General features: G+C 37.6%; 1 protein-coding gene across 2 annotated transcripts; it reads right to left on the bottom strand.

Annotated features, from left to right (window-relative positions):
* Positions 1-241: 241 nt before the first annotated feature.
* On the bottom strand, positions 242-11,880 carry LOC127424915 (protein asteroid homolog 1-like). 2 transcript variants are annotated; one of them, XM_051670461.1, is made up of 5 exons: positions 11,832-11,880; positions 8,849-10,261; positions 4,873-5,086; positions 3,480-3,672; positions 242-1,864 (listed from the first exon to the last, which is right to left on the bottom strand). In XM_051670461.1, the coding sequence occupies exons 2-5, from the start codon at positions 10,244-10,246 to the stop codon at positions 1,501-1,503; spliced, it is 2,169 nt and encodes a 722-aa protein (XP_051526421.1). In that variant the 5' UTR covers positions 10,247-10,261; positions 11,832-11,880; the 3' UTR covers positions 242-1,500. The 2 variants fall into 2 exon arrangements, with proteins under 2 accessions (XP_051526421.1, XP_051526422.1); XM_051670462.1 differs by having other exon boundaries at positions 11,818-11,846.
* Between the last annotated feature and the right edge of the window lie 125 nt (positions 11,881-12,005).

The raw sequence follows: 12,005 nt of genomic DNA, 5'->3' as shown, positions 1-12,005 counted from the left end.
CCAAAATCTCAACATAACAAAACATTAAACACTAACAGGTATCACCCTTTATATACATCTTGCATAAAAACACATAAAATAACACTTAATTTAAACATTTACTCTCCCCATTGAGTCCCATGCAAAGCATGCTCAGAAATGAAAATCCTTACTTACAGGATGTTACTGAATACAATTTTAAGTCCAAAATGTATGTGCATGGTGAAATAAATGTATTCATATATTTAAACATAAAACATATAGCATCAATCACTTTAAAAATGCATTTTATTTGTATTTGTATTTTAATACAGCAGGGCAGTAAGAAATCAGCTACAATGTGCAAAAATGTAAAAAATCTGGCACATAAAAAGAACGATAAACCATCTCACTAGGTTAAAAGGCTGACAACTTTAAACAACCATAAAACATTTTTAAGATGTATATTATGTGCTTGGATCATTTTGTCTTGTCAAATCGGTAAAATAGTTGTATATAATATGATATAGGTTCAATGTTGATAAACTTTGTATAGTCATCAGCAAATCTTATTCATGACCATCCAGTTTAGACATGTCAACAAACACCTTTTAAGAATAACAGTAATCCAATTTGCCAAGAGACTTTTACTATAGGAGGGCTAAACATTGTTATTCCCACCAATGTTTTACATCAAGACAAAACCTGTCTATGGGGTGGAATTTTATGAAGCGGCCAAAAACTTCCACCTTTGCCAAGAGATATTTCACTTAAGGTAATCTCCAATAAGACTATGCCTTATTTTACATCCCCTGGAGCACAAGAGCGCTTTCTAATAACATTGCACTTCTATTTTCAGCTCTTTATTTCAGTCTGAGCTAATTCCACATGGCAGCGGCTATTACAGGTTATTGCTGTACATAAAACATCTGCGCTGTTTTTTTTTTTTTTTAAACAGAATGACATAAGATAAACACTCAAGTTTAGTACTCACAGTCAGGATTGGAATATGTTAGCCATATTCTCAATAAACCAACCATCAGCTATAACTTTGAACTAATTAAGATGATATACGGTATATCATATGAGCACTTAACAAAACAGGCATTTTAAAACATTACATAAAAAATATTGGTACCAAAAGTAAGCTTATATAACATAAAAAGTCACCATAATTCCTCATTAAAGTTCATTCAATTAAATAGCATAAAAAGTTACATTAAATTGACAATTTACATGATATAGCGGCAAAACAGTTTCAGTGCAAGTACAAGCATGTTCATAATGATAGCTGTCATAATACAACATTCCTGTTAACTGAAATTAAGCTGGCCTACACTAAAAGCTGCTCTCAGACAAAATATGGTTAGTTACACTATGAGGCTGAAGATGTAAGTAAAAGGCATCGAGAGAAATGTCAAGCCTTCCCTCAAAAGAAATTAATGTAGTAAAAAATAGAACAGTATGCAAATCTGTCCTTGTTTATCCTCCCCTACTAAACTAGCTTCTTTGAAATATAAAATATCCTTTCCCTCTACTCTTTCAAGTCCACTCAAATGTCAACAAAGAAAACCTGTTATCTAAATCACTGTCTGCAGGCATCATTCCTCTGCTTCTGTTGCCCCTCCCTTTTCCACCATGACCCATCCCTCTCCCTCCACTAGCCCTTCCTCTACCTTCATTGCCCGGTCCCCTCCCTGCATTGCCCCTTCCTCTTTGCTGTGCTTGTATTTGCCCCCCTCCTCTACTCATTCTTGGTGTTGCTGATACTGCAGGGCCTGTTAACGCCTTCAAGAGGATGGAGTAGAGCTGCCAAGCACCAGTGTCCCCTGCAAGCAGAGACTCAGGCTGGTGACCCCCTCTTATTGCAGCCTCAAGCCCGTGCAACAGAGTACCACTGAATACCCTTAGAGGAAAAGAGAAAGTTAATCAAGTAATTGGCATTAGACAGTTTTTTACCATTTGACATCTGATAAATCAGGATGGGAACTGAATGATTTTGGTTCCCTAATGGTTCCATTAACGATTCTTTTAGTCATTTAGAGAAAATTATTTGGAAATAAAAAAATTCAATTCTTTTTTACAGCCCTCAGCAGCCTGTTGCCAAATTATGAGATAATTTCAGGTCTCGACAGAGTAGATATAACAAATCAGACATACATTTAACACAATTCTTGTAGAAGGCATGTTTGCATGTTGACTATTTAGAGGCATAAATGCAAACCAGTAATTGATCCTAACTATATATTAATAAAAAATTCCAAACAAACAAAAAAATGTGATAGCATATTTAATTCATTAATTTATTCTTTTATAAAATCCACTGATTTCAACAAAACTCATGAATATCTTTAATTACACATTGTCATATGAACAACTGGTCAGTACAACATTACATTATACAGTAATGGTTCTTGTTTAATTTAGACTTGGATATGATGGAGGTCATTTACATGCACATTAGTAAGATTAATTATTCAGTAACTGCTAAGACTGATGTATAAGTGTTTTTGATTCACTGAAAAGAGCCAGCTCAAAAGAGTCATATGTTCAGGAACTGCACTACACTGGTCACACTGTGGATGTTTCTCAATGCTAAAAATGCAAAAAACAGACTTGCGTTCTTATGAAGACCAGTCTTGTCAAGCTACCTTGTAAGAACGAACTCTGAAGGACGGCTGGACGTTGAATGCATCTATTGCGAGCTTTTAGATGTGCTGCGAGCACATTTGCAACCAGTGACAGAACTACTGGTATTATCACACACCAGTGACAGCATTTTTATCTTCACACCAGTGAGGATTTGCAGGAGGTCTGTTAACACTCGTTTCCTTACTTTATTAAAATGATGCACATCAAAACAACTGTTCACGGAGTATGACAACTCTCGCGAGCCATCAGACATCTGTGAGCTTACAGCGGGAAACTCTTGAGGAAAAACAAGCCAAATGCCTTATGTCTGTCACCATAGTGCCGTTATGACTTCTGGGACTTCAGATGGGCTTCTTGTTCACAAGTCACCATCCAAAGCATTCCTCGATATTCGGCCTGATCAAGAACACATCTGGGTAATTTTATGCATTCGTGGTACTTGCGTTCTTGAGTATTGGAATTCAACTTCGGGAGTAAATGATAACACCGCACTATACTGGTCTTGCTGTGTTTTTAATTCACTGAAAAGAACCGATTCATTAGAGCAATTTATTCAGGAATTGGACTACACTGGCCTGTGTGTTTCACACTGTAGATTCAGTAACAGGACAGTGCTGCCGCTGAATTGCACTGCGGGAAACACTTGTAGTACAGGTTCCAACCGCATCAGTGGGGAATTTCTTTGTGGAATCGTTAATGGAACCAAAAGTCATGAAAATCACACGGTTCCAGTATTTTTTTAAAATGGAACCCGTTCTGAACCAGTTCTCTGTTCACAACCCTACTGATAAATAAAGGTGATGATATTATCAAAACAGTATCAGAACTATTATATATTTCAATGAGATCATTTTATGGCCATTCCATACCAGGCATATCGAGGCTCAGGTAGTGGGAAACACAGTAATTGGTTCAGGTAAAGCCCCGCCAACATACATGACTGCCATTGGCTGAATGAATGGGCCACACCCAGCTCAAGGTCCCACTTTTGTCCAGGGTTGACCCTCAGCTGAGATAATCGCTGACAGACAGATGCAGCAGATTTGCTGCAATACAGTGGGTCTGCATGAGATGACAGAGAGAGCAAAGCATTATGGCTCTAGGTGATAAAGAGTAGTAAAGACACCAAGTTTATAAGGAGATTTAACTTTGCAAATGTAATTCCCATTATCACACAGCTTTATGGATGAGTGATTCGAATTGGTCAATCGTGGCATTCTGTATTCAAACATTTTTATATGACTGCTAAACTATACAACTGACTGTTGTCAAGCAACTGATTTTCTACATTGCTGTGCTAGTTTCATGTCTCTTTCTTTGCACATAATAAAATGAATTAAACTCAAATCAATATTTCATGTCCATTTGTTTACTATAATATAGTATAAATTTACTATAAATAAACTCTCACTCTAAGACATTAGTTGCTTTCACACATACTGACTTTCCTGGAAATTCAACAAAATTTTTCCATTTAGAAGTCATGTGAGAACAGGACACTTTAGGAAGTACTAGTAAACCAACTCTTGCAGTTTCCCCAAATGAGAAACTGTAACATTATCAAAAAAGTTCCATTTTCATGCTATGTGTGAACAAAGCCGTAAGATGAACAGCTTGAGCACGTCTGAGGTCAGGACGCATTGACATAAGATGTCTGCTTTGGGCCATTCACAAAGTTCTGACGGAGATGATGCAATTACTCAACACCATTTAACAACTGTGACTGAGAAATGTCATCAAATCAGACAGACTGCTGATCATATGAGCAGAGGAAAAATTAGTCAACAGCTTACAGAAATGGTAAGTGATTCCGTAACTTATGATAAAATAGGTAGTCTCCTTTAGGAACAAGGTTTACATAGGACCAAAATCCAGGTGATCAGTTTAACAGCTTGAAAATGTAAAAGGTAATTTCTGGAAAATGTCATCAGAGTGGCATTTTGGTGCTGATGTGTGAATACTTGTGTAGAGCCATTGCATGTGTGAAAAGCAGAAGAGGCAATCTGGCAATTTTACTGCAATTTAACATGTGTACTGCAGTTTTATGTGTAAAAGTGGCTATAGACAGGGCCGTTTCTAGGCATAGGCGAACTAGGCAGTCGCCTAGGGTGCCACCTGCTGGGAGGGCGCCAAAGAGTAGGCCTCTACCATACCCCCCCCAACAATGGGGGGCGCCAATAGGGATCTCGCCTAGGGCACCAGAATGGCCTGAAACGGTACTGGCTATAGATATTGCATGAAGAAGATTTAGTCTCCTTTTACCATCAGGATATGCCGTTCTCCAGCTGAGTTCGCCGTATACCAGTCCTAACAACATGGCCTGCAGTCGTGGGTGACTGGGCTTTGGTTTAGAGTTATTCTTCCAAAAAATCGTCACACACACTGGCAGGCGAAGGTGGGGAGGCAATGGCTGCAAAAGGTGGTCCATCATACCCAGTGTTCCCAACAACACCTGCAGTCTCACCTGTGCAGGCACCTAAGATTTATGACAAAACAATTGAAGGGAGATACCTGTGTGTGTGTGTGTGTGTGTGTATATATATATATATATATATATATATATATATACAGAAATGTCAACCTTCTGAAAAGTACGTGTACTTTATGCACTCAATACTTGGTCGGGGCTCCTTTTGCACGAATTACTGCATCAATGCAGCGTGGCATGGAGGCAATCAGCCTGTGGCAGTGCTGAGATGTTATGGAAGCCCAGATTGCTTTGATAGCAGCCTTCAGCTCATCTGTATTGTTGGATCTTGTGTCTCTCATTTTCCTCTTAACAATACCCCATAGATTCTCTATGGGGTTCAGGTCAGGCGAGTTGGCTGGCCAATCAAGCACAGTAATACCATGGTCAGCAAACCAGTTACTAGTAGTTTTGGCACTGTGGGCAGGTACCAAGTCCTGCTGGAAAATGAAATCAGCATCTCCATAAAGCTTGTCAGCAGATGGAAGCATGAAGTGCTCTAAAATCTCCTGGTAGACGGCTGCATTGACTCTCGACTTGAGAAAACACAGTGGACCAACACCAGCAGATGACATGGCACCCCAAATCATCACTGACTGTGGAAACTTTACACTGGACTTCAAGCAACTTGGATTCTGTGCCTCTCCACTCTACCTCCAGACTCTGGGACCTTGATTTTCAAATGAAATGCAAAATGTACTTTCATCTGAAAAGAGGACTTTGGACCACTGAGCAATAATTATTTGCAGTAATTCGTGCAAAAGGAGCCCTGAACAAGAAGGTCGACATTTCTGTATTATAAATTCTTTATTCTAATATTTTTTTATTTATTTTTTTTCCTTTTTCTCCCAATTTGGAATGCCCAATTCCCAATGTCCTTTTAAGTCCTCGTGGTCACATAGTGATTCGCCTCAGTGGTGGAGGACAAATCCCAGTTGCCTCTGTGTCTGAGACCGTCAACCTGTGCATCTTATCACGTGGCTTGAGCGCGTTGCCATGGAGACATAGTGTGTGTGGAGGCTTCACGCCATCCACCGCGGCAACCACGCTCAACTCACCATGTGCCCCACCGAGAACGAACCACATTATAGCGATCACAAGGAGGTTACCCCATGTGACTCTACCCTCCCTAGCAACCGGGCCAATTTGGTTGCTTAGGAGACCTGGCTGGAGTCACTCAGCACGCCCTGGGATTCGAACTAGCGAACTCCAGGGGTGGTAGCCAGTGTATTTTACCACTGAGCTACCCAGGCCCCCTGTTCTAATATTTTGAGATACTGGATTTTTGATTTCCATGAGCTGTAAGCTGTAATCATCAAGATTAAAACAAAAAAAGGCTTGAAATATTTCACTTGATGTGTAATGAATCTAGAATATATGAAAGTTCCACATTTTGAATTAAATTACGGAAAAAAAATTACCTTTTCCACAATATTCTAATTTTTTGAGATGCACCTGTATATATATGTACACTGGCGGCCAAAAGTTTGGAATAATGTTCAGATTTTGCTCTTATGGAAAGAAATTGGTACGTTTATTCACCAAAGTGGCATTCAACTGATCACAATGTATAGTCAGGACATTAATGTGAAAAATTACAATTACAATTTGAAAAAACATTTCAGAACTTCTTAAACTACTTCAAAGAGTTCTCATTAAAAAATCCTCCACATGCAGCAATGACAGCTTTGCAGATTCTTGGCATTCTAGCTGTCAGTTTGTCCAGATACTCAGGTGACATTTCACCCCACGCTTCCTGTAGCACTTGCCATAGATGTGGCTGTCTTGTCGGGCACTTCTTACACACCTTACAGTCTAGCTGATCCCACAAAAGCTCAATGGGGTTAAGATCCATAACACTCTTTTCCAATATCTGTTGTCCAATGTCTGTGTTTCTTTGCCCACGCTAACCTTTTCTTTTTGATTTTCTGTTTCAACAGTGACTGTTTCTTTGCAATTCTTCCCATAAGGCCTGCACCCCTGAGTCTTCTCTTTACTGTTGTACATGAAACTGGTGTTGAGCAGGTAGAATTCAATGAAGCTGTCAGCTGGGGACATGTGAGGCATCTATTTCTCAATCTAGAGACTCTGATGTACTTATCTTCTTGTTTAGTTGTACATCTGGCCTTCCACTTCTCTTTCTGTCCTTGTTAGAGCCAGTTGTCCTTTGTCTTTGAAGACTGTAGTGTACACCTCTGTATGAAATCTTCAGTTTTTTGGCAATTTCAAGCATTGTATAACCTTCATTCCTCAAAACAATGACTGAATGATGAGTTTCTAGAGAAAGCGGTTTCTTTTTTGCCATTTTTGACCTAATATTGACCTTAAGACATGCCAGTCTATTGCATAGTGTGGCAACTCAAAAACAAACACAAAGACAATGTTAAACTTCATTAACAAACCAAATAGCTTTCAACTGTGTTTGATATAATGGCAAGTGATTTTCTAGTACCAAATTAGCAATTTTGCATGATTACTCAAGGATAAGGTGTTGGAGTGATGGCTGCTGGAAATGGGGCCTGTCTAGATTTGATCAAAAATTACTTTTTCAAATAATGATGGTGCTGTTTTTTACATCAGTAATGTCCTGACTATACTTTGTGATCAGTTGAATGCCACTTTGGTGAATTAAAGTACCAATTTCCTTCCAAAACAGCAAAATCTGTACATTATTAGAAACATTTGGCCGCCAGTGTATGTGTGTGTGTGTATGTGTAATATATATATATATATATATATATATATATATATATATATATATATATATATATACACACACACACACACACACACACAGGGTTGGGGAGTAACTTTAAAATACAAAATATAAGTAACTGTATTCCACTACAGTTACAATTTAAATCATTGGTAATTAGAATACAGTTACATTCAAAAAGTATTTTGATTACTGAAGAGATTACTTTCATTTTATTGTCATTTGTTTCATTTAATATTTTGTGCTTTCAGATGGAAAACATTTATACAAAAAAATGATGCGATCCAAAGTGCATTTGAACAGCGGTGAAACACTTTCTTATGATGTGTTACATTCATACGAGCAGACAGAGAAGTTTGAAGTAAGTTTGGAGCAGAAGAAATAGAAATAAACCTTGTGTAAATTGTCAGATTTACGCTAAACTAAAATGCTATTTCTAGCCATTTTACATGCACGATCATATTTTTTATCAAGAAAATTCACTTTAGATCATAATTTCTCTTTTTCTAGTAAGACCTTTGATATAAGGGCAAAAATTATATTCTTGATAATAATTTTTGTATTGTTTTCCTGTAAAAATATCTAAAAATCCTTAAACCAAGATCAATTTGATTGATCTTGTTTTAGAAACAACACTGTATAAGATATTTAGGTTTTTCAGAGAATGTATTTTTAACATGTGTATTTTATCTTCCTGTACTGGCAGAGTTTTTATAGTCAAAACAAGTGAAAAAATCTACCAGTGCTGAAGAAGTAATCCAAAGTATTTAGAATACGTTACTGACCTTGAGTAATCTAACAGAATACATTACAAATTACATTTTACAGCATGTATTCTGTAATCTGTAGTGGAATACATTTCAAAAGTAACCCTCCCAAATATATATATATATATATATATATATATATATATATATATATATATATATATATACACACACACACACACAGACTTTTTCCTTTGAGAAAAATTTGAGTGCCAGCCACCAAGTATATATAAATTACATGGGTCAACACTTTGGCTAAGGCATTGGAAAATTAATACCAAAGCTCACCTTGTCAACTGTAGCAAGATTCAGCTGATGCACAGAGTTGGGTAGTTGAGCCTCCACGGTGTTCTTCTTGAGATTGAGGTCTTGTCTGTCATACTCATCAACAACACATAGGTTGTCACACTGTTGTCCTCCCATACCCTGAGACTGCCTGTTTAGATCTTCTCTTCCCCTTCCCCTTCCCCTTCCTCTCTGGGTGACATTCTGTTGCCTTTGACTATCGTGTCTTACCTTCTCCAAAAGCAACAGGCTGTAGATGGTCTTTCGGATACTCAGTGAGGTTATATGACTGCTGGGCTGGTGAGTATTCTCCACTTGGGCAATCAGCAAAACTTTCTGGAGCACAAGCACATTCAAGACCAAGGAGGGCAGCTTTCCAGATGCGAATGCCCTTAAAAGCCACTCTGGTTGAGAAATCAGTGCTGCTGGGAGGTCTTGGGTATTTGGTAGTGCAGGTTGGGCACTTGAGAAGTATTGAGCCAGAATGCTAGTACGAGGGAGCTGGTAGTCCTGTATTCCTGCAGAGAGCTGAGTATGAAACTTTTCTTTCTGCTGTCCACCCAAAATATCCAGTACTTCCTCCAAAGCATCTACAGGACTGGTAAACTGAGCTAGCCAGAGCAGAAAGCTCTCAATTCGAGGATTGCAACTACATCCAGACTTTCGACCCACTGGTACTCTTTCAAGCTCCACACGGCGGAAAAATATTTCTGTTATTTTAGCAGGAGTGTAGTCGTTGCCAGTAACGACAGCAAACAGTGGCAGAAGCTGTTTGTTCATATGGTTGAAGTGCGAGCAGAAGCGGTTCACGGTGAAAAGCTGAGCAGGAATGTAGCGTTCAGTGGCCTTACCACTGACATTATTCCACTGAAAAAATGAATATGGCAAGTAGCCACCATGCAAGTCAAAGATGTAGAAGTCACTGTCATTGGTCAAAACGGGACATCCCCAATGTTTGGCAAGAGAAGCTATCTCAAAATCAGCTTCGGAAATACACTGCACCAAGGGCACACCAAGCTCGGAGAGGACCTGTAGGAAGACTTCACGTGTAAGCAGAGGAAGAACCGAACCGGGAGATCCTCGGGAAAGAGCATGAGCCTCTCGGATCTTGCTTTGGGTTCGTTCCTGCAGCGTCTTGAACTTTTTGTCTGTCTGGTCCATCCCACCATCTAACACGACAAATGGCTTCACATTGCATTCTGAAAGAGCTGCAAAAAACTGTTGCACCAACACTGCAAATTTGTCATAATCTCCACCCCTTGCTTGATCCAATCCAGAGTTAAAATACAATCGAAAATACAAGCTACACCCATCAATCACCAAGCGGCAGTCTCTAAATCTCATATCTGTGAAGAACTGATGATTTCCTTCGACATAACTTGTAAGGCCACGAACCCCCATGGTGCAACAGACATGCTTGCAAGTAAAACAAATTTGTGTTAGTCTCTATACATTTTAAAACAAACTGCAGCTACAAGACTGAAATGTAACCAACAAAATGGGGCAGTGATGATAATGCATTATCTCATTACTCAGTAAACATTTGATTCTACATGACCTACTTCAGGCACTGATATTGTAATGTGTCCTTTAGCCTACACTTGCCACATTTTCTAATATTGTAGGTATATATTGTATTATAAAATATAATGAAAAAGACATTAGAAAAATGGTTTAGCGTCAATTATTTTGTAGATTTTGTGCCCTTTAACCTACTTATGTTACCTTCCCTTAAATTGGAGATGTAATAAATTACACATTATAAAAATATAATTAAAGAAACAAGGGAAAAAATGCTTAATGACAATGCCTAGTAGATTTTCTGTTCTTAAAGGAATATTCTGGTTTCAATACTAGTTAAGATCAATCTAAAGCATTAGTGACATAATGTGAATAACCACAAAAATCTATTTAGACTGGTCATAAAAAATAAAAATAAATTAAAAATAAATAAATAAATAAAAATAATAATAATAATATTATATATATATATATATATATATATATATATATATATATATATATATATAAATATATATATATATTAATATGGTTTAATTGAAGAACTTACAATGGAAGTGAATGGGGCAAATCCATAAATGTTAAAATACTCACAATTTCAAAAGTATAGTCACAAGATGTAAACAATAGCTATGTCAACATGATTTTAGTGTGATAAAATTGCTTATCTGTTCTGTGAAAAGTTATATCCAATTGTACAACTTTGTTGCCGTGGCGATATAACGCCATAAACCCTGTAATCCCACAAATACGACGATTTAGTCAACTTCACAGTTCAAATAATACATGAGTTTTAACAGAAGAATTTCATCTGAGTGCTTTTGTAAAATTATAAAGTTCCCATTTCTGCCTTTAAACCCTCTACAATTTGGCCCCATTCACTTCCATGGTAAGTGCCTCAGTGTAACCTCGACTTTGGCTTTTATTTTGTTTTTAAAGAAAAGGAGGGACGAGTAGAAAATAACGTTTGTGGTAATAAATATTATACCACAAATACTGTCGTTTGAGCTTAACTTGTATTAGCCCCGGAATATTCCTTTAAAAAAAAAAAAAAGAGTGGATCTCTACTAAACGTGCAATATGAAAAGAATGTATGCATCAGAACTTTTAATAAGTTGTGCAATTCCAGTTGAAAGTTTTAGATTAGTAAAACTTGCTTTTGTCAAATAATATACTTGCTATCTGTTCGAAAGTAATAATGTGCAAAATAGATGATTTGTGCAGTTGAGATGTTTGCTGATGTGCAAATATTTAACTATGCATTGCATCAACATGTGAAAATAGTCACACATTGTGGATATATGAGCCTGCAAGACGATTTTGAAATAAACAAATATAATGACGATGTCAATTTTTATTAATCGCACACCATTGCTTTAAGTAGCATATCAATACTCGTTTAAAGTATTGCATTTTAAACAAAACAGTCTGTAAGAATTGTGCCATATTACTTGTTTTTACTCACCAGCTTCCCGTCAAGTCTGTTGTATTTACTTCCGGGAGATCCGCATCGCTTTTCACTACGGAGGAAATGACGAACTGTTTTTAGCGCATTAGCGCCACCTATTGAAATTATTTCCTTTGATATGAGCAATAACGGAAGAAGAGAGAGACGGCGCTGTTGTTCAACGTTCCGAGC

This window comes from Myxocyprinus asiaticus, chromosome 34 (genome assembly GCF_019703515.2).
Source record: "Myxocyprinus asiaticus isolate MX2 ecotype Aquarium Trade chromosome 34, UBuf_Myxa_2, whole genome shotgun sequence".
In the NCBI taxonomy this organism is placed as follows: Eukaryota; Metazoa; Chordata; class Actinopteri; order Cypriniformes; family Catostomidae; genus Myxocyprinus; species Myxocyprinus asiaticus.
Note: the sequence above shows the minus strand (reverse complement) of the source record. Positions and strands in the feature narration are given on the sequence as shown.